Source organism: Chelonoidis abingdonii, chromosome 3 (assembly GCF_003597395.2).
Source record: "Chelonoidis abingdonii isolate Lonesome George chromosome 3, CheloAbing_2.0, whole genome shotgun sequence".
In the NCBI taxonomy this organism is placed as follows: domain Eukaryota; kingdom Metazoa; phylum Chordata; order Testudines; family Testudinidae; genus Chelonoidis; species Chelonoidis abingdonii.
In genome coordinates, this window is record NC_133771.1 from 16,128,944 (window position 1) to 16,152,236 (window position 23,293).

Genomic DNA, 23,293 nt, shown 5'->3' on the forward strand with positions numbered 1-23,293 from the left:
AATGTTCTAGCCCCTAAGGATAGTATAGTTAAGTGAAAGAAACATGTGCCTTTTTGCTAGAAGTAGAATAAGATCTCCCCCCACCCACTCTGTAATCAATTGCCCCATTGCTGAATGAGGTGTGAATGAGTGAGGCTTGGAAGACACCCACTCCAGACAGCTACAACAGTTAAAGAGGGAATGGGAGCCAGAGCAAAAGACAATACAACTTGTCAAGTGGCCCATAAAGAAGAGCAGACATATTGACGGCCTCAGGGATTAGAAGCAAGCACCTTCTTTAGAAAACCCCTCTTTGAGCAGCATTGGGACAACACCCAGAAAAAAAGCGCACAAAGACCAACGGACACAGACCCAGATTTTGATCTGGTCTGGGTTTGCATAAGAGGGAAGCTGCTATAAATACGAAGTGTCTTGCAGAAGGACCCCGGGTCTCGTCTTGTCACCATCGGAGCATCGATCCGGATCGGCAGAAGCCCGGTCCACCCCTCCCCCATCTAACTCACCTGGCCAGTGCAGTTAAGGGGAGCAACTAGTTGGTAACAACAGCAAGACGGAGTGTGTTTGTGTCTGTGTGTGTGTGTGTGAATGCATGACTGTAATATATCATATGCATATGATAAGTGTAATTAAACCTGTATTACTATAAATGTGGCGTTTTGCCTTAATCCCCCTGAAAAGATCCCGTTATAGTACTTTGAGTACAACATTTTGGTGGAGAATTGCAAAGGGGAAAGGTACCACGAGTATTATTGAGTAAAGAAACAAACTTTGATATTGAGTATTGAAAAGTGATCGATCATTAAGGTGTGCACACCCCCGGTGGTAGGAGGCGGGTATAAAGAGGAGGAGAAGTAGCTTTCTCGCTCCCCGGTCGTAGAGTGCCGCAGTAGAAAGAAGGGAGAAGAATTAAATTTCTTGCTCCAGGCAAAGAGGATAAGCATTGCTGTTTTAGTCCCAATAGGAGTTGGTATACTAAGAGGTATTAAGAGGATAAGCATTGCTGTTGTAATCCCAATAGGAAGGTTGGGTACATTAGAAAATGTTTAAACATAAGCAGTCTTTTAGAAAGGCTCCCAAAGAGGGGACTGAAAAATTGGCGTTTGTAAAAGATGTTACCCCTCTGGAACAAATATTGCAAAAAATTTGGACACAGCCCTTGGTCTGATCAAGTGTTAGCTGATGTCCATTATGATTTCGGACCTAGAAGATAAATTGGCTCAATATATATTAATATATAAACCCTCAACTGCAATAAAAAAAGAAGCTGCTGCAGTTTGGCTTCTATGGAAAACCTGCAATAAGGGATTCCTTTGATTGGCTGAATGTAAAAATAAAAAGGAAAAACCGCACCAAGATTTACAAGCCTCTGCTGCAGAAGCAGAGAAATGGAAATGTTTGTCCATTAGCAGCCAAACCCAGCTAGACTCCCTTAAGGATGGGTACAGAGAGTTAAAACAACACTCTCAAATCTTACAGAAGCATACCAAAGAGAGGGAAAAAATTAAAAAAGAAAATCAGGTATTACAGGAAATGGTCAAAAAGTTAACATTAAAACAGAGGAAAGCCCCTATTGACCATAACCACTGTAAATCACTTATCAAACAACTAGAACAAAAAGTGGAATTTGCAAACAGACAAGTTGCAGCAGTAACTTCAGGAGAAGGAATATATAAGACCCCAGATGGGGCAGACTTTTTAGACCCCTCTGGGGATTGGAAAGGAAATATTTGGGTAAATTCCTCCTCCCAGAGCCAAAATGCCATTTCAGCAATAACAAAGAAAACAGTCACCACCACGAGGGATGATGGTGGCAGTAAAACAGTAACCACAGTGCCTGTTTCTGCCTCCGATCTCCAGGCCATGGCAAAGTGGCTGGGGATTTTAAAACGGGAAAATTTCTCTAGATGGAGTGTGAATGCTCTCGCACTGGGAAAGAGGGAGTATCTAAACTCACAAGAACTCCACCGCTTAATGAGCATTTGTGCAGCCCCAGATATGCGGGGGCTTATAGACAGGTTCAGCATTGGTGGAAATTACCAGCTAATGGATGTTCTGACAAAATTTGCAGAACTAATGGGCAGGCATAATTTCATTGCCCAAGCCATTGCGATTTCACAGGAAACTGATGAGAACCCCGAAACGTTTTTAACCCGATGGGATCTCATGCAGCTGATGGCTGGCTTAGTTACACGTGGTACGGCCACTAAACTGGACCTGGTGCCTTTCAGTGTAAATTCTTTAAGAGAATGTGCTGCCTCCTTACAACCGTTTTATGCAATGAGACTGGAAGTGTGGCAACCCGGCCAGCCTGCCACATTAAAGAAACTAAGAAACATGGTCCGGCAAATACTTACATATTCCGGTCCTGCCCCTACCATAAAAAAGGAATGAGTGGCGTATGTTGCAGCATTAGAGCCCTCAGTTACTTATTCTAATGAAAGCGGCAATAAAGGCATAACTGGGGCACGGGGAGCACACACTATAGGTAGATCTCGGGGTAGAGGGTATTATGGAGGAAGACAAAGGGATAATTTGTACCCAAACCTCCAGAAATCTAAAACAGACACCCCAGCTCCAGGCAAGGAAGAGTTAACCGAAAAAGACGCTCGCCGCATGGCCTGGAAGGTGTTAATGCAACACGGGGCAGATAGAGACAAGTGGGACGGGGCACCCACACGGGACTTATTGGCAGAAGCTTTTAAACTTCAGATGTTTTCTAAGGAGGGGAGAGTAGCAAGCATACTAACCCCGACAGCTCCTCTCCCTCCCCCTACTCCTTCTGTATTTACGTACCCCCTCCCATTCCCAGGAAATACGGTATAGGGAGACCCTCTGGATATTGATCCTCCTCCATATGTAGGAGCACCACGTTGGATGTTCATCAGTAAAATTGCATGGGACCCCAAAGGTCAACCATGTATTTATATCCAGCAGGGCACATGTGCTCCTACACTGGCTTTAATTGACACAGGCGCTGCAGTCTCGCTAATTAGAACTCAGCCACCAGCTGGCACTAGAATCAAACAAGTCATACTGCAGTCCTTTCAAGGGAAGCCCAGTACAGGATGGGAGTGGGCAAAAGTGCCTGTCTCCGTGCAAGGGTTTAGAACCCACGGAGATCTAATCCAAACCCCAAACATGACAAATGATATGATTCTTGGCACAAACTGGCTATTTAAAAATTGCATAATAATTAATTTACCACGGGGCACTTTATGGAAACTGGACATGCCCCCTCCCCATAAGGGAAAAGTGGAACAGAGAACCCCACTAACCAAAGGGGGACCAGTAGCCGCCACCACAATAACTCAGCAAGCTGAGGTGTGGCGCTCAAAATTCCCCACTGTCTGGACTCAAAAGAAAACAGACTGTGGGAAAATACAGGCTTGTATAAAAATCATTGGGGATTTGGTACCCCCTCAAAAACAATACCCCTATCCCAAGGAGGCTGAAACACAGATACAGCAAACAGTCCGGGACTTAGAACAGCAGGGGGTCATTCGAAAAACTAAACACCCCGTCTAGGACTATTGCGCCGGGAGTCAATATATTGCGGTCTGATCTGGACGGGATATATCGATTCCAGAGCGCGCATTTAGATCGATATCTGGAACTCCACCAAAACAAACGGGTTCGGAATCGGACATGGTGAGCGGCACATCGATCCCGAGCGGTTGAAGACGGGTAAGTAAATCGATTTTAGATATTTGATTTCAGCTACGCTATTCTCGTAGCTGAAATTGCGTATCTAAAATCGATTTTCGCGCATAGTGTAGACGTGGCCTAACTCCCCTTTTAACTCTCTCGTCTGGCCAGTCCTCAAGGCAGACGGCAAATCTTGGCGTTTAACTATTGACTATAGGCGTGTTAACAAAGGCACAATCCCTATGGCCCCTATAGTAGCTGATATAACTCAGGTAATTCAAAAGGTTCAGGCTACTTCAAGGTATTTCTCAGTCATTAATTTGGCTAACTGCTTCTTTGCTATCCCACTGCACCCAGACTCACAGGATAAATTTGCCTTCACGGTCAATGGGCAGCAATGGGCATTCCAGCATCTACCCCAAGGATTTCACAATAGCCCAGCTATAGCTCAAAAACATGTAATAGGCATGCTGGATCGCCTTAGCCCCCAAGATCGGTCCTTTGTGTTTTCCTATGTAAATAATATTTTAATTTTTGGGAAAACTGAGGCACAGGTACAACGATTAACTGAAAATGTTTTGGCTCTAATCCAAGAGACTGGTTTTAAGGTTAGCTTAGAAAAAGCCCAGTTGGTCCAGTCTCAAGTAACTTATCTAGGCATTGTTATAGAAAAGGAAGGAAGGCAGGTAGACCAACAAAAAGTAAGAGCCCTGATAGAAGTGCCAGCTCCTACCGACCCACATTCCCTACAAGTCTTGTTGGAAGGGTTTAATTTTCTAAGATCTCATATTTATAAATATGCTGAGATTACACTGCCCTTGTGGAAACTGCTTAAGAAAAAGGTAAAGTGGGAGTGGGGGTCAGAGCAAGAGAAGGCTCTAAGGGTGCTTAAACAAAAAGCCCTGACAGCCCCTGCTCTGCGATTCCCAAATAAGTCCCAGCCGTTTGTAATCCGACTCGCGGCTAACAACCTGGCATTAGCAGCTACTCTCCTCCAAAAAAATTAAAAAAATAAACTGGTACCGGTAGCTTATGAATCTAGGAAGTTACAGGGGCCAAAAATGAATTTTGATCCCTGTGAAAGGAAATGTTTGGCAGCGGTGTGGGTAGTCCAGTCTTTTGAACCCCTAACTGGAACGGCTCCCCTAACAATCCAAAGTACCCACACCCCTTTAAAGTACATTCTGTCTGGGAAACTGGTTGGGGGCAAAGTCTCAAACACCCGCATGGCTCAGTGAACCCTCACATTAATAAACAAAGGAGTCACCACTGAGACCGTATCTAGACCTAACCTATTAACTCACGCTCTGATTAAAAAAGAAAATAAACATGACTGCCCCGAGGTTACATTAGAACAAAAAATAGCCCTAATACAGGCACCCCCCTTGGAGAAACTAGATACCATTGGGATAAAGGGACACGTGTGGTTCACAGATAGGAGCTCAATAGTGCTTAAAGGCATAAGAAAAATTAAATATGCAGCAATTAACTTAAAAGAGGAAATACTACAAGAATATTTGGATCATGGGTCAGCCCAGCATGCTGAACTCCATGCCATATATCGGGTACTACAGCAATATAAAAACAACCCCAGACCTGTGTTTATCTATGCAAATAGTGATTTGTGTGTCAAGGAAATACAATACTGAATGCATAACTGGGAAAGAAATGGGTAAAAGGCAGCAAATAAAAAAAGCATTTCGTATGTAAAGGAGTGAAAATGAATTTACCAATGGGTAACACAACATCCTGGCTGTTTAAATATCAGGCATGTAAAGGCACATAGCAAACAAAACAACCCAGAGGCTTTTTAAAATAATAAAGTAGATAGTATAGCACGGCAGTACGATATAGCTGCAGTAGCAACTAAAAGTCAGGCGGAAAAGGTAATGGGGAATCCACAGTCAATTAATGAACTTGTTAATAACAATAACTGTTTAAATTCCTCAAACAAAACCCCAGGAAAGATAAAAAAACAGGAACTGGTTAATGTTGCACATCAGTTCATGCATGAGGGAGTGGAAGGAACGCTAAGCAGGCTAAAAGAGGTAGCCCAGTGAAAAGGTATGAAAAATAATGTTAAAACTTGGGTTCAAAATTGCATCAGGTGTGCTCAGGATAAAGCCTGGCCACCACATTACCAGCCCCTTATGCACCAAAGACAAGTAGGTCCTTGGCATAAAATACAAATTGATTACACAGACAAATTGCCAGGGAGCCAAAAGGGATTCCAGTACCTACTGGTAATCATAGATGCCTTCTCTGGTTGGGTAAAGGCATTCCCCACTAAAAGAAACACCACCACAGAAGCTGCAAAAAAATTATTTACTAAGGTGGTCTGTCGTTATGAAACTCCTGAGATAATAAATTCAGACAATGAAGGAGCATTTGTAGGGGAAATGTTTACTAGCTTATTGCAAGCCTTAGGTATTAAACAAAAATTTCACATCTCCTATCGCCCTCAATCATCAGGGCAAGTAAAGTGCATAAATCGCACTATTAAAAAAGCCCTAAGGAAGGTGGTAAGTAATACTGGGAAAAATTGGCCAAAAAAGCTGCCTCTAATTCTGGCTGCAATCCGCAGTAGCAACCGGCTAAAAACAAAAATCCAGCCATTTCAAATTCTATTTGGGCAGCCAATAAAACTAATAATTTATCCCACATAGATGGGTTTAGAATCAGGGAAAATAGATGTGGTAACACCACAACATAATTATTTTCAGTGGCTCAAACAATTGCAGGAAAACAAATTAACCTTGCAATACCAAATTAATGAGGCCATTAATAAAATAAATAACAGACTCCATAAGCAGAAAGCTGGTAACTCCCAGCTCTGGGAGCCCGGAAATCTGGTCATGTATTTAAAATTGGGTAAAAGGAAGCACAATTTGAAGTCTAAATGAATAGGTCCATATTCTATTGTGAACCAGCTCAGCCCTTTGGTGTACCGGATAAATAAAGAGGACAAGCTAAAATGGGCTCATATCTCGCAACTAAAATTGTTTTCTTAAGCTACAGATACCAACATCACTAACAAACCCAAACCAGCAGATGGCGCTCAAGGCATGGAGCGTTTGGATTCCAGTAACTTTAATGATAATTCACGCACTGGAAACAAAACAACAACCGGACCCACAATGGGGAATTCATTGGTATAACTGGACCAGCTGGGACACACCACAGGAAATACCAGTGACCAACAACACGCTGCAGGGAATCTTCGCACTTGTATCGGTCCAAGTCTGGGTAAACATTACTCCTGGTAATTATGAATGAATGTACAATGACAAACAAATTAGTAAACTAACAAAATCCACTCCAGAGAAGATCCAAACCAAAAGTTTGGCCATCCTCCATGAGGAAAAAAAACAAAAAACAAAAACACTCAGGGTGGCTAAACAGGCGAAACAATTGAGTATCCACCACTGGTACAATGTATTTACAGGTTGGTCACCCACCTGGTCAGCAGTCCTAAATATAATTTTCCATCCCATCATTGTTCTATTAGTAATCCTGACTGTTATGTTAGTTCTAATGCTCTGCATGTGCTGCTGGATAAAACAAATGTATTCCACATTAAAACCATATTCTGAAATCATAACCCAATACATAGCTTTAAAACAGAGATTTTAAATGGTGACCACGCAAGAATTGTTCTTGAGAGGTCAAAAGGGGGACAATGCAGAGAAATCTCTGTATTAACTATCTCTATAAATCTTTATAACATTGCACTGTGTTATTTTGTATTAAGTATCTTTCTATATTAAGTATCTTTATGACATTGCATCTTGCATGTTATTTTGTATTTCATATGATTTGGCATTGTGCCTCTCTCATACAACTTTGTATTAGAAAATTGGTAGAAAACTTTGTATCAAATGTTATAGCCCCTAAGGATAGTATAGTTAAAGTGAAAGAAACATGTGCCTTTTTGCTAGAAGTAGAATAAGATCTCTCCCCCCCACTCTGTAATCAATTGCCCCATTGACTGAATGAGGTGTGAATGAGTGAGGCTTGGAAGACACCCACCTCCAGACAGCTACAACAGTTAAAGAGGGAATGGGAGGCAGAGCAAAAGACAATACAACTTGTCAAGTGGGCCCAATAAAGAAGAGCAGACATATTGACGACCTCAGGGATTAGAAGCAAGCACCTTCTTTAGAAAACGTCCTCTTTGAGCAGCATTGGGACAATACCCAGAAAAAAAGCAGCACAAAGACCAACGGACACAGACCCAGATTTTGAATCTGGTCTGGATTTGCATAAGAGGGAAGCTGCTATAAATACGAGGTGTCTTGCAGAAGGACCCCGGGTCTCGTCTTGCTCACCATCGGAGCATCGATCCGGATCGGCAGAAGCCGGCTCCACCCCTCCCCATCTAACTCACCTGGCCGTGCAGTTAAGGGGAGCAACATTGGTAACAACAGCAAGCGGAGTGTGTTGTGTCTGTGTGTGTGTGTGTGAATGCATGACTGTAATATATCATATGCATAGATAGAATTAATTAAACCTGTATTACTAATAAATGTGGCGTTTGCCTAATCCCCCTGAAAAGATCCCGTATAGTACTCTTGAGTACACAGGTGTACCTTGGATTTATACAAGGGCAATAGATATTCTCTGTCTTATTCTCTATCCTTTTAATGATCCTAACATCAGGATCGAGAAAATTTAAATAGGATAGGCTAATTTTTGGATCAAGTGTGATAATAAATAATACTTTGTTCTATCTGATACCTCTGTCGTAGTATAATTCCTCAATCTGGACCTTAGAGTTCAGATATGAGGACTGAGCATAAATCCTCTAAGCTTAATCTCCAGTTAGATCTGATTAGGCTGCCACCAGGTCGGAATTGATAGGCTGACCCCGCTTTCCTCTCTCTGCGTGTCCCAACCCTTCCCTGGGGGACCCTCAGATTTCCAAATCCTTGGAGTCTAAGAGGAGAGATAACCCTTCCCCCTCCTTCCCAGGCTTGCTCTTGGTCTAGCCTGCGAGTACCAAGTAACCTGTTTCTCTGCTTCCCAAGAGTAAGGTTCTATTCCCTCAGACAATTGAGATGCAAAATACCAAACGCTTGGCTTTGCCTCCTCTTCCTGTCTTCCGTGAGGAGACAGTACTGGTACCGAGATTTCAATTTCTTTGCCTTACTAGAAAAGAATCTTCCACAAGTTTTGAAAAAGAAGCTTTATATAGAAGAGAGAGAAAAGACAATACACTTGTATAAACATTTACAGGCTCTACTAGAAAATATGAATAACCAGTTGGTTTAAAAAATAGCCAATTAAATGAGGACCAGCAAGACACACAGTAAAAGTACAACACAAAGCCTCATAGCCAAGTAACTTTGCTTTCCTTTTATCAGACTTTTAGTAGAATATCTTGATAAATGCGAGTTAGAAGAAAGCTGGTTTACGCCACAGCCGAGGAAACAAAAAAAGACCCTGAGTATACAAATTCCCGCCCCTGACTTTTAAACAATCCAGTTCTCTGATTGGTCCTCTGGTCAGGTGTTTGGTTCCCCTTTACAGGCAAAAGAAAATTAACCCTTACCTTACCTATCTACTTATGACAACCTCCATCCTAGGGTCTTAAAGTGCTTTACGAACAGTAATGAACTGAACTTTAGACCATCCTTACAGGGTCAGATTCTCTATTGCCTTGGCCCTTGTGTAGTCATTTACATTATGTAAATGGAGACACGGTGGTGTTAAAATGCTAGCAGTCTGTTTGCATAGGTGTAGATGACTACATAAAATGTAAGGCAATAAAGAATCATCTCCATTTCACACATGGGGAAACTGAGGCACAGAGTGGTTACGTGACCTGTCCAAGGTTACACAAACAGTCTGTGCCAGAGATGGGACTTCAAATCAGATCTTCTATCTCCCAGTCCTGTGTTATAGCCACAAGATCATTATTCCTCATAAAATAATGTCCCATTAAATAGCCAAAGGCACTAATGGGTCCCAGTTCTGAAGCTGCTGCGGGCATGAAACTTCCTGCATGGAGGAGTTACTGAATGAGGTGCATAATGAACTGGTAGTCTGCACATAAATTAAGAGCTTTGATGTAACAGGTGCAAAAATCACATTTCTCACCCTTTTTTTGTATTTTGTTAGTCTCCTACAAATTAATGATAGCTGCACCATTGAAGGATACATTTCTTACCTGCTAATTTAATTTCTCCCAATTTCCCTATGCTAGTCCAGAGTAACCAGTAACAGAAATGGAAAAGTAAAGGAAATTTTGAAGACTGCATCTTCTATTCACTGCATCTTCTATTCACGAAGATCTTTCAGGTTCATGAACTTAGTCAAAGCAAATAATTTAAAACCATATAAGCAACAAATATTCAAAAGCAATTTAGTTTTTGTTTTCATTTTAAGGATGGCATCTGGATTAGCAAAAGATTGAGAGCCTTGTTCAGTCTCCTTGGCCATTCAATCCTTGCTGAGTCTGCCAAGAGAGCCAATTGCGGGGGCTGTTGTTTTGTGATGTGAATTCCTGCTTCACTACAACGTGGACTGAGAGCATCAGGTCTTTTCACACAGCACCCCCATCCTCTACCACAGAGCCATCAGATCGTAATTACATTGACTGGTCATTACAGCCCTAGGACCACATTCTGTGCTGTGCCTCACGGGAGTGCATAGAGGTTAGGTAAAGGCAACTGTATGCCCCTTTCAAGCTGCCTGGATTGTGGGATAAATTGAGGCCCAGTCAGTCTCCAGCATAATTTAGAGCAGTCCCTGGGCAGGTTTTTACGGCAGCTCCCCAAGGCCCCCATTGGTAGGCTTGGCAGAATTCAGCTTTTATTTTTTTTTTTTTATAATTTCAACTGATAATATCAGTGTTTAGAAGAATATAAGAACGGCCATACTGAGTCAGACCAATGGTCCATCTAGCCCAGTATTCTGTCTTCTGACAGTGGCCAATGCCAGGTGCTTCACAGGATTGAACAGAACAGGTTATCATCAAGTGATCCACCTCCTGTTGCCCATTCCCAGCTTCTGGCAAATAGTCGCTAGGGACACCATAATAAATTCTTAAATAAATATTTAATTTTAATTGATTTAAATGTTCACAGTTGTGCAAAATGATGGTTCTATGTTGTTTTTTTTTAAATCTGTTTAAATTTCCATAGCTGTGAGACATTATGGATGGAGGTCCAGACAATAATTATTGAATGACAGCAGATGTTCAGATTCAAAAAGTTAACATGTTATAATCTTTAAAGCACCAATAGTCAATGTCACATGTCAAAATATACAAAGTAAATATCATTAAATCAAACACTAATAAGTTCTCAAGCAGCATTTTTCTTTCTTTGCCTATCTGTAATTTTAGTTATTATTAATGGAAATATCTTGTTATCTGCTTGTTTGTGTGTGATGAAATCTTTGTTTACCAATAAAGATCTAATCCTTCCAAGCCCAGAACAGCTGGAGCAGAGAATACCCGTGTCACACTTTTCCTCCCACAGCACCTCTCTTCTGGGCCCTATACCACGCCCAGAAACCCCTACAATGACAGCTGCAAGAGGGAAAAGCCTGTTTTGCTGGCTCTTCACCTCTTTGGGAATCCCCCTGTGCTGGGGGAATCTAGCTGTTTTCTAGACCTTGTGGTCATGTCTACTCTGCAACTAAAACTCCACAGCACCAAGTCTCAAAGCCCCATCAGCTGACTTGAGCTCTCATGGTTTGGGCTGCAAGGCTGAAAAATAGCAGCATAGACATTCAAAGTCAGGCTGGAACCTGGGCTCTGAGGGTCCGTCTACACTACCCGCCGGATTGGTGGGTAGCGATCAATCTCTCGGGGACTGATTTATTGCGTGTAGTGTAGATGCAATAAATCGATCCTCGATCGCTCTCCCGTCAACTGCTGAACTCCAGCTTGGCGAGAGGCAAAGCTGACAGGGGAGCAGCGGCTGTTGATCCCGCACCGCGAGGACGCGAAGTAAGTGATTCTAAGTTGATCTAAGATACATCAACTTCAGCTCCGCTATTCTCGTAGCTGAAGTTGAGCATCTTAAATCGATCCTCCCCCCAGTGTAGACCAGGCTTGAGTTCCTCCCCCTTGCAGAATCTCAGAACCCAGATTTCAGCCCAAGTCCAGACTTCTACACTGCTATTTTATAGCCCCGCAGCTTGAGCCCTGTGAGCCTGAATCAGCTGGCCTGGCATAGGCACCAACTTTCCCCAGCGCTGGTAGGTGCTCGTGCCCCACTGCCCCCGGCCCTGCCCCGATTCCACCCTCTCCCCTGCCCTGCCCCCATTCCAACACCTTCCCCAAAGTCCCCACCCCAACTCCGCCCCCTCCCTGCCCATGTTGGACCCCTTCCCAAAATCCCTGCTCCAGACCCACCTCTTCCCCGAGCGTGCCACGTTCCCCTTCCTCCCCCATCCTTCCCAGCCGCACAAAACAGCTGTTTCACTGCGCAAGCGCTGGGAGTTAGAGGGAAAAAGCAGACACACAGCACACTCTGGGGAGGAGGCGGAGGTGAGCTGGACGGGGGGGCAGGGAGCACCCACCAATTTTTTCCCTTGGGTGCTCCAGCCCCCGAGCACCCACCGAGTTGGTGCCTATGTAGCCTGGACCAACTGTGGCCATGCCACAGGTCTTTTATTGCAGTGTAGGCATACCCTTAGGGTACATCTTCACCACGGTGAGTCTCAGAGCCTAGGTCAACTGACTGTGTGGTTAAAAATTGTGGCGACAGTGTTCAGGCTCAGGCGGGAACCCAGGCTATGAACCTCTGTGAGGGGGAGGAAGCCCTGGCTTCACTCCATCTACAGCTATTTTTAGTTTTTGCAAGCCCCCAGTCAGTTGGCCTGGGCTCTGAGACTCACTGTCACAGAGTGGGAGGGGTTTCTGTGTAGATGTACACTTTTGCGTATAAGGAGTGGTGTAGAGACTGCAGAGCTGCTGAGAATCAGGGCCCTAATCTGAATTTGAACAGACTGAATCCTCATCTGCACTAGAAAATTAGTTCAGCATAACTACTCTACTCAGGCATTTGAAAAAGCAACACCCTTGAGCAGTGCAGTTAAGCCGACCTGAGTCCCTGTGTTGATAGCACTAGGTCAATGGAAGAATTCTTCCATCGACCAAGCTACCGCGGCCCAGGAAGATGGATTACCTATGTCAACGGAAGAATCTCTCCCATCAGTGTAGGTAGTGTCTACTCTGAAGCACTACAGCAGCTCAACTGTGCCACTGTAGTGTTTTAAGCATAGACAAGCCCATCTGAAAAATGGGAATAATATTTCCCTAACTCATAGGGGTGTGTGAGGCTTCGTTCGTTATTTATAAAGTTGTGTAAGAGCCTTGTATGAAAAGGATGACAAACGCAAAGTGTGTTCTCTTATAGACACTGAGACCCTTTAAACTATGATACTTAAGACTCAGTAAAGAGGCTACTTCAGTCACAAAAGACATACATACCCCTGAACATAAAGGAAGCAGGGTAGCAAAAAAATAAACCAGGATATGTCAATTGCAATATTCAAGAAGTTATTTGTGCCAAACAAATATCATTCAGAAAACTGAAACCCAACCCTAGTGAAGACACTTTATTTTGAATCTCTTAATTTTGTTGGTTAAGACATGCTTTTCTATGCTTGAATTCTGGTAAATATTTCTCGATACCACACTAGCTGAACAGTGGGTCCTGTAACTTGCTATGATCTTGCAAAACAGCCTATGTTCTTTTAACCACGTTTTCAGGGTGGCGGAGGTGCCTTTTGCCTTTAACATGCAATTGTCTACACTTGGGTGGCTACATAAATGCTGTTCTTAAGGTTCTAAAGGGCTCTGGGGAAAAGTAACCACTATTGATGTCATAATACGTTATATACTAGAACCACTGTCATGAACTTTATCCCAAAATACAAAGTTAAACGCAGGAAGAGAGTCGGGGGTAGGCGAGGGGTAAGCCAGGGGCCTGCAGGAAGGAGTCAGCCTGGGGGAGGCAGAGAGACCGCAGAAGGCGGTTCCAGCTGGCAGGCACCGCAGAACACCAAGATGCGCAGGAGGTAGCGGAGACTGGCGCTGGGCAGGCGGCGCTGGGCAGGCGGAGCTGGGAGGGGAGCAGCGAGGGGGGCTGGCGGCGCGCTGGCTCCTGGACGGAAGGGGAGGCAGGCGAGGGCTCTGAGCTAATGTGAGGCCCCTAGCACAGCCAGGGCTGTGACCCCTGCCGGAGCCTCGGGCTCCTCTGCGCGACGCTGCAGCCCGTTCCGGCCAGGCAGCGCCACGCCTCCCGCCCCCGCCCCGTGCTGCCTGGGCGACCCGTGCGCCGCAAGAACCCGCCTCACTAGAGACCACACCTACCCCGAAGCCTCTTGCTCCCAGTCCCTCTGTATCCCATCATGCACCACTTCCCAGTCCGCAACTCCCCCGCCCCCCCCATCAAAAATGTGACTGGTGGGCTGCCCCTCCCGCTGGCCAATGAAAGCAAAGGACAGTGGGCGAGGCGGAAGTTCCGGTTCCCCCCGCCCGTGGCTGTGACTGCGCCGGGATCGCTGTACGGCAACACGTGACAGGCAGCTCCCGTGGGCCGGCCCCGGTCCCGCCGGCTCCAGCGCCCGGCTCCCCGCGGCCCCGGTCCCGCCGGCTCCCCGCGGCAGGATGGTGCGGAAACTGAAGTTCCACGAGCAGAAGCTGCTGAAGCGGCTGGACCTGGTGAGCTGGGAGGCGGCCTCGGGGAACCTGGCCGAGCTGCGGGTGCTGCGGCGCTACCGCCTGCAGCGCCGGGAGGACTACACCCGCTACAACCAGCTGAGCCGGGCTGTGCGGGAGCTGGCGCGCCGCATCCGCGACCTGGGCCAGGCCCACGCCGCCTTCCGGGCCCGCTGCACCGCCGCGCTGCTGGAGAAGCTCTACGGGCTGGGGCTGGTGAGCTCCAAGCACTCGCTGGAGCAGTGCGAGCGGGTCTCGGCCAGCTCCTTCTGCCGCCGCCGCCTGCCCTGCCTGCTGCTCCGGCTCCGCATGGCCCAGAAGCTGCGGGACGCCATCACCTTCATCGAGCAGGGACACGTGCGGGTGGGGCCCGAGGTGGTGACCGACCCCGCCTGCCTGGTGACCCGGGCCATGGAGGATTTCATCACCTGGACCGACTCCTCCCGCATCCGCCAGCACGTGCTGAACTACAACCAGGAGAGGGATGACTTCGACCTGGCCTGTTAGGATAATCCACCCCACCAGCCTGAGAGGAGACTCTGGACCCGGATATGCTGCCCCTCCATGCTGCAGGGACTGGGGCTTGGCCTGCATATGCTGCCCAATTCTGTGTACCACCTCCCTCTGAAAGGGATTCCTGGTCCAGATGGGCCTTGTCTGATACCACCTACCACCTCTGCAAATGGCTCTTGACTCACTTGTGCTACCATGCCTGTGTCTGACCACCTCCCTGTGAAGGGATCCTGGCCAGGTGGGCTGAGGCCAGTAACACCCACCTCCTGTAGGAAGGGACTTCTGGCCAGGTGGGCTGTAAGTCAGTGTCCCCAAGCCTCTGCCTCCTCTGTGACATTGTACCCTCTTGCTGCAAAGACCATTAACAGAACAGACAGAATGGTGGTGTTCAGTTGTCACCATCAAAGGGGTATCTAGAAGGGACTGATGAACAAATGTTCTCCTGGCCAGGAAAACAAGGTAGAGGGTGACTGAAGATTTAAATGCTGTTGCTCAAACGTGATGGGGGAACAGATACAGGTTTTATATTTTGTTGAGAGAGAAACTCTCAGACGACAATAGTCACTCCTTCAAAAATAAATCAACAGGGATAGTTCTGTTTTCAGAATTAAACTTTGCTAGTTATGCTAACATTGTAATCTGTAGCAATACCTAAAACAGTCCTCATGACTTTCTCACGTTTAATAAAGCTGAAATTAGTTTTCTTAGAACATTCATTTGATTTCTTTAAAGCAAGAGCTGAGCTCTCTTTCCCTGTTGTCTCTTTTGTTTTCTCCCTATAAGCCGGTGCGTTCAGGCCCCGTCCCCTCAGGTGCGACAGGGAGCCAGGGTGCCTCCTTCCAGGTCGGCAGACGGCTCACGCTCCGCTCCCGTACTCGGGGGCTGAGGGAACAAAAGTCTATAGGCCCTGGCCCTTAGACAGGGTGGGCAGCAAACAATCCAGGCTCAGCTCAGGGGCTGAGCACACAAAGTCTGTGGCCCCAAGCCCTCAGGCAGGGCAGAGCAGCAAATAGTTCAGGGGGCTCTGACCCTTTGGAGCAGGGCAGAGCAGCAAACAAACCGTAGCTCTGGGTGAAGGGGAATACTGCCACCCGGTTACGGGTAGCAGGGGGAACGCAGGCCCACCCACTCCTCTGCGTTCCAGCCCGGGGCCCTGGTGGCCGATACAGACGACCTTAGGCTCGGGGCCCTCTGCGGCCTGTGGTCAGCTGCCCCTAGGCTACTCCAATCCCCCCTTCTCCCGGTACCTGTCCCTCCTCGGCGTATGTCGGTGGGTCCCAGACCATGGGTTCCTCGGAAACCTGGGAGGCAGTCGGGTCCGGTGGCTCCTCCGGATAGCCGGCACAGGGTCGTTGCGGCTGGGGTTCCTCGGGGTAGCTGGCACGGGGCAGGTCGGGCCAACGTTCCTCGGGATAGTGGGCCCGGGGCAGCTCCGGCCAGTGCTCCTCTGGGTAGTGGGCCTGAGGTAGGCTGGGCCGAGCGGGAGCTCGGGCTTCCACGTCCGTCCTCCTCGGTGGCCAGCACTGAACTGAGCTCTGAGGCCTGGCTCTTATACTCCCTGTCCTGCCCCTTGACTTCCGGGGGGCGGGAACAGGCGGTAGTGGCTCCGCCCACGGGGGTGCCTGCTCTGGCTCGTTCCCCTCAGGTGCGACGGGGAGCCAGGGTGCCTCCTTACACCCCCCCTCGTCAAGGCTGGTTCCCAGGTACCGGGACCAGGCAAGTCCATACCTCCCAGGCGGGAAAGGAAGTCCGCATTAGCATGGTCCTTCCCGGCTCGGTGGCGGACGGTGAAGGCATACGGCTGCATTGCCAGATACCACTGTTGGAGGCGCATATTATTGTCCTTCATCCGGTACAGCCATTGGAGGGCGGAGTGGTCGGTGACCAACGTGAAGGGGGCCCCCAGCAGGTAGTAGCGGAGGGCGTCGCAAGCCCACTTTGCTGCCAGGGCCTCCTTCTCGACCTCTGCGTAGTTTTGCTCCCTCGGGAACAGCTTTCGGCTTATGTATAGGACGTGGTGTTCCTCCCCGTCCACTTCCTGGGAGAGGACAGCACCGAGCCCTAGTTCGGAAGCGTCCGTCTGCAGGACGAACGGGTGGTGGAAGTCCAGGCTGAGCAGGACGGGCGCGCTACAGAGGCTGGTCTTAAGCGATTTGAACGCCTCGTCGCACTCGGGGCTCCACCGAAGCCGTTGGGGGCTGTCCTTTGTGAGGAGGTCCGTCAAGGGGGCGGCCACCGCCGCAAACTGGGGGATGAAGTGTCGATAATAACCCGCCATCCCCAAGAACTGACGGACGTGGCGCTTCGTGGTGGGCGGAGGGCAGGTCGTGATGGCCTGCACTTTGTCTACGAGCGGCTTTACCTGCCCATTCCCCACGGTATACCCCAGGTAGGTGGTTTCCCGCCAGCCAATGCAGCATTTCTTAGGGTTGGCGGTTAACCCAGCCTCCCGTAGGGATCGAAGGACAGTGGCGACTTTGTCCAAGTGGGTCTCCCACTGTTGACTATAGATGACCACATCGTCGAGGTAGGCGGCGGCGTAGTCGTGATGCGGGAGGAGGAGACGGTCCATCAACCGCTGGAACGTAGCGGGTGCCCCATGGAGGCCGAAGGGCATTCGCGTAAACTGATATAAGCCGGATGGAGTGGCAAATGCGGTTTTCTCCCTGGAGGTGGTCTCTAGGGGGATTTTCCAATACCCTTTGCTCAAGTCCAAGGTGGTAATGTAGTGGGCGTCCCCTAGGCGGGCCAGCAGCTCATCCACTCGGGGCATGGGGTAGGCATCAAACTTGGAAATGGCATTGACACGTCTGAAGTCGATGCAGAACCGCTGGGACCCTTCGGGTTTTGGGACTAGGACGACCGGGCTACGCCACTCACTTTGTGAGGGCTCAATCACGCCCAGCTCTAACATCGCCTGTACTTCGTTGTCCACGATCTGTCGTCGGTGATACGGCAGAGGCCTGGCCGCAGTCCTGATCACCACCCCCGGCTCGGTCTGAATGCGGTGGGTTGCCAAGGACGTGCACCCGGGCTGGGCCGTGAACGTGCGTGGAAAGGCGCGGAGGAGTCAGCGGGTTTGCTCCAACTGCTCCTCCATTAGGGTTTCCCCCAGCTGGGGTACTTGGGTGTCTTCCTGAGGGGGCACTGGGGGTCCTAGCTCAGGCTCTGGTAGGTAGGGGTTAATTAGTTACCCCTCTCGTTCCCGCCAGGGTTTCAGGAGGTTGATGTGGTACCGCTGCAGCTTTTTTCTGTGGTCCGGCTGACGGATCTCATAGGTAACCGGGCCTACTTTCCGCACCACTTCATAGGGTCCCTGCCATCGGGCCATGATCTTGGATTCAGTGGAGGGAAGTAGAAGTAGGACGCGGTCCCCAGGCTGGTAGTCGCGGGCGCGGGCACCCCGGTTGTACGCCCGAGACTCCTGTTCTTGAGCCGTTTTTAAATTGGCCCGTGCCAAGGCCCCCGCCTGTTCGAGCCGCTCCTGGAGTTGGGTCACGTACTTCAGGAGCCCCTGAGCAGGTGATGGAGTTTGTTCCCAGGTCTCCCTCATCAGGTCTAGAAGCCCCCGGGGTTGGCGGCCATACAAGAGCTCGAACGGTGAAAATTTGGTGGAGGACTGAGGGACCTCTCACACCACCAAGAGCAGGGGGGGGAAGCAGCTGGTCCCACCGGCGAAGGTCCTCTGGGGAAAATCGCCGCAGCATATCCTTGAGGGTCCGATTGAACCTCTCCACTAAGCCATCGGTTTGAGGGTGGTACATGGAGGTTCGCAGCTGTCGGATCCCCAAGAGCTTGCACACCTGCTGGAACAGCCGCGAGGTGAAGCTAGTCCCCTGGTCCGTAAGGATCTCCCGGGGCAAGCCGACGTGGGCGAAGACCTTGACCACTTCCACGGCAATAGTGCAAGCGGTAATGCTCCGGAGGGAAATTGCTTCAGGGAACCGAGTGACATAGTCCACCATTACCAAAATATATTGGAAGCCCGCAGCACTCTTGGGGAGGGGCCCTACCAGGTCCATAGCCACCCGTTCAAAGGGAGTCTCGACCAGTGGCATCGGAATTAGCGGGGCCTTGGGTGTCCTCGCCGGGGCTGCCAGCTGGCACTTCTGGCAGGAAGTGCAGTACTCCTTTACCTCGTGCTGGATCCCCGGCCAATAGAAGCGCCCTAGGATGTGGGCTAGGGTCTTCTCGGATCCTAAATGTCCTGCGGCCGGGACGTCATGGGCCAGCTTCATGACGGCTCGCCGGTGACGCTGGGGAACCAGGAGTTTGGGTTCGGGGCTTCCCGGTCTGTGGGTCCCTTTCGACCCGGCAGAGACGGTCCTGCCGCAGCTCGAAGTGCGGCCACTGGGCTGCTCGGTCGGGGTCGAGGACCGTTCCATCGATGGCGGCGAGTTGCTCGTAGGCGCTATTGAGGTCGGGGTCGGCCCTTTGGTCCTGGCAGAAGTCCGTCGGGGCCGAGCCGTCTCCTAACCCTTCCCTCGAGGTAGTAGTATCGCCTTCTTCCCTCTCGGTGGGTTGGTTTGATGGACCTGGCTGGTTGTCCCCCGTCTTTGGGGTTCCTTGGTCGTCCCCCGGCTCCTTGAGGTTCTCCCCCTCCAGTGCCGGTATCGGTCTCTGGCCACCTCTAGTATGCCGGCGGAGGACGGCGGGGAATTCGGGCCAGTCCCGGCCCAGGATTACGGGATAGGCGAGCCCGGGGCCGAGGCCGACGACCATTTGGCGAGTCGCTCCGTCGACTGTCAGCTGGACCAAAGCGCTGGGGTAGGGCCGCACGTCGCCATGGATACATTGTAGGCGGAGGACCCCCAAGCGTGTATCTGCCTGGGGGCCTAAGCGGTCACAGATTAACGTCTGGCCACATCTGGAATCCAGGAGGGCTATGATCCCGTGGCCCTCAACCACCATGGGTGCTGTGATTTTGGCTGGTTGGTACCGGCGGGCGCGACCTTCCCCGGAGCAGACTTGGGCATATGCACACTCCCTCTGGGGGCAGTCTTTCTGCAGGTGTCCGGTTCGGCCACAGGAGAAACAGGGTCCCAAACCGCCTCGTCCCGGACAGGCCCCACCCCTGGGGAGGTCCTTAGGAGGATTCCACCGCCTCGTGCGGGTTGCGGGAACCGGGGTAGGGATTGGCGTGGCCGTTGGGGCCGTGGAGCGGGCGGGAACGGGTTTCCTCTCTGAGTGGCGGCGTCCCAATCCGGCCGGGGTTGCGGGTCCAGTGGGGCCCACCGGAGTTTCGGCTGCCAGGAAGTCCTCCATCAGACTGACGGCGGCCGCCAAAGTCGTTGGCCGATGACGGAGGACCCAAGCCCTTCCCCACGAGGGCAGGAGGTGGGTAAACTGCTCCAGGGCTACTTGCTCCGCCATTTCCTCAGAGGTCCGCCGGTCCGGCTGCAGCCACCATCGGCAGGTCTCCCTTACTTCCTGTGCCACCATCCGAGGCCGGGCCGCGGCGGGGTAGGTCAGGCTCCTGAAGCGCTGGCGGAACGTCTCTGCGCTCACATCAAGCGCGTCCAGGATGGCTGACTTCACTTGATTGTAGTCGCGGGCGGCCTCGGTAGACAGGGCCCGGTAGACTGCGCCATCCCGGTTAGGTAGGGGGCCAGGATGGAGGCCCACTGGTTGGGGTTCCACCCCGCGACCGCGGCCACCCGCTCAAAGGTGACCAAGTAGGCCTTGGGGTCGTCACCGGGGCCCATCTTGGTCAGTCGTATCGGGGGCCGGGGTTCTTGGGACCCCTCAGGGCCTCCGGACGGGCCCCCCTCGCGGGTAGCCCGGCCTGCCGTCAGGTGCTGCAGGCATTGCAGCTGGAACTCCTGCTGTTGCTTTATCAGCTCCTGGATCAGCTGGTGTTGCTGCGTTCCCAGCTGGTCCACGAGCTGCTGCTGCTGCAGGAGCTGGGCGGCCTGCTGCTCCTCCTGCTGCCGCAAGTGCGCCGCTTGCTGCTGGTCTTGACTCTCGGCCCGCAAAGCGGCGAGCTGGGGGACATCCATGACGGGAGAGGGTGCTTCCTCACCCGTTGGCCCACGGTCGCCGGCGTTGAGGGTTCGCGCCCACATTCTAGGCGGTGACTCCCCACTTCTGGTACCACGTTGTAAGCCGGTGCGTTCGGGCCCCGTCCCCTCAGGTGCGACGGGGAGCCAGGGCGCCTCCTTCCAGGTCACCAGATGGCTCACGCTCCGCTCCCGTACTCGGGGGCTGAGGGAACAAAAGTCTATAGGCCCTGGCCCTTAGACAGGGCGGGCAGCAAACAATCCAGGCTCATCTTAGGAGCTGAGCAAACAAAGTCTATAGCCCAAGCCCTCAGGCAGGGTGGGGCAGCAAACAGTCAGGCTCAGCTTGGGGCTGAGCAAACCAAGTCTATGGCCCAAGCCCTCAGGCAGGGCGGGCAGCAAACAGTCAGGGGGCTCTGACTCTTTGGAGCAGGGCAGAGCAGCAAATAGTTCAGGGGGCTCTGACCCTTGGGAGCAGGGCAGAGCAGCAAACAAACTGTAGCTCTGGGTGAAGGGGGATACTGCCACCCGGTTACAGGTGGCAGGGGGAACGCAGGCCCACCCACTCCTCTGCGTTCCAGCCCGGGGCCCTGGTAGCAGCTGTCGCCGCTAAGGCGGTCAGTGGGGATCCGCACTGAAACACACTGACTGGGTGATCAGTAGGGATCCTGGCCGATACAGATGACCATAGGCTTGGGCCCTCTGCGGCCTGACTGTGGTCAGCCGCCCCCGGGCTACTTCCAATCCCCCCTTCTCCTGGTACCTGTCCCTCCTCGGCGTAGGTCGGCGGGTCCCAGACCATGGGTTCTTCAGAAACCTGGGAGGCAGTCGGGTCCGGTGGCTCCTCCGGATAGCCGGCACAGGGTCATTGCGGCTGGAGGTCCTCGGGGTAGCTGGCGCGGGGCAGGTCGGGCCAACGCTCCTCTGGGTAGTGGGCCTTAGGTAGGCTGGGCCGAGCGGGAGCTCGGGCCTCCTCGGCGGCCGGCACTGAACTGAGCTCTGAGGCCTGGCTCTTATACTCCCTGTCCCGCCCCTTGACTTCTGGGGGGCGGGAACAGGCGGTAGTGGCTCTGCCCACGGGGGTGCCTGCTCTGGCTCGTTCCCCTCAGGTGCGATGGGGAGCCAGGGCGCCTCCTTACACTCCCCTGCCCTAGAGTAATAAAATTGAATATGTTCCTGTTTCAATTTTGAAGTGGAACGGGCACTTCACCAATAACTTAAACTAAACTAAATTTTAAATGGTTCATTATTAATTTGTCTGTGGATTTTCAGGCACCTGGCCTAGTTCTGTCTTCATAATGGTCACAAATGTATTTCCTGTTGTCTTTATTGTTCATGGTTTTTCTGCATAGTTACGTTACATCTTTCAGATTTATTGTTTATGGTAGTGCTACTTACATGCTAGGCATTTTGCCCCAAGGAGCTCAGAAAGCTAAATCTTCTGAAGGCCTTGTTTACACTGAAGAGTTTTGCTGGTGTATTTGTGTCATTTAGCAGTGTGGAGGGAAAAAATATTGGACATAACTATGCAGACAAACAAGGGCTTTTGCTGGTATAGCTTATTTTGTTTGGGGAATTGGTAGGAACTGGCCTTGTTACTAGGAAGTAGAACTATACCAGCAGATCCTTTCTAGTGTGGATAAGGTCTTAGAGTGAATAATGTGCGTGCTTGTGACCTGTCTAAGGGTATACCTACACAAGCCGCCAGATCGGCAGGCAGTGATCAATCCAGTAGGGGTTGATTTATCGTGTCTAGACTAGACACGCTATATCGACACCCCCTCGCCCCCAAGTGCTTTCCCGTTGACTCCTGTACTCCAGCTCGGCGAGAGGTGCAGTCAGAGTTGACGGGGGAGTGGCAGCAGTCGACACACCGCGGTGAAGACACCACGGTAAGTCGATCTAAGTATGTTGACTTCAGCTATGTTGTTCACATAGATCGATTCTCCCCCACCACCGGTGTAGACCAGGCCTAAGGCACTTACATGTCCATTACTGTAGTGTCTAGGCATCTTTATCCTCACAGCACTGCAGCAAGGTGGGGGAAGTACGAGCATACCCATTTTACAAAAGGGAAACTGAGGCACAGAAGGACTAAGGGTCTTTCCTAACTTCTGTCTGCTACAGAGCAGGGAATTGAACCCAGGTTACTTGCAATGTAAGTTTCAAACATGGATCATGGGATTAGAGTGGAATACTGGCAACACAGTGCTATCGTTGTTGTGGCACTTGAGTTGCAATTCTTCAATACTGGCATGGTTGTAAAGCTGAGTTTAGGCTTAGCTTTCTGCTGATAGAGGTTAATGCATCAACAGATGGTGATCGGAATCCATCTGAACAACAGTGTACTTCAAAAGCAGGTAGCAGAGTGAAAGCCACTCGCACTATACCAAGTTGCAATCTAGTGAATTTCAAACAGAGTTAAAAGTATCTTCACCTTGCTTTCCCTGACCATTTC

At 50.3% G+C, this 23,293-nt stretch overlaps 2 protein-coding genes across 4 annotated transcripts in view; one reads left to right on the forward strand and one right to left on the reverse strand.

Annotated features, from left to right (window-relative positions):
* PLA2G7 (phospholipase A2 group VII) overlaps positions 1-23,293 on the reverse strand; it is a 53,589-nt gene that overhangs the window by 16,082 nt on the left and 14,214 nt on the right. The window contains exon 1 of one of the 3 annotated variants that reach the window (XM_032777596.2): positions 13,627-13,702. The exons of the other annotated variants lie outside the window; for them this stretch is intronic. The gene's annotated coding sequence lies outside the window, so the exon portion shown is untranslated. Of the gene's footprint in view, positions 1-13,626; positions 13,703-23,293 lie in introns of those variants that run through there. 3 annotated transcript variants of the gene reach the window in all.
* Positions 14,235-15,546, forward strand: IMP3 (IMP U3 small nucleolar ribonucleoprotein 3). Its single transcript, XM_032777604.2, has one exon. It carries the CDS (start codon positions 14,273-14,275, stop codon positions 14,828-14,830), a length of 558 nt encoding a protein of 185 aa, XP_032633495.1. The 5' UTR covers positions 14,235-14,272; the 3' UTR covers positions 14,831-15,546.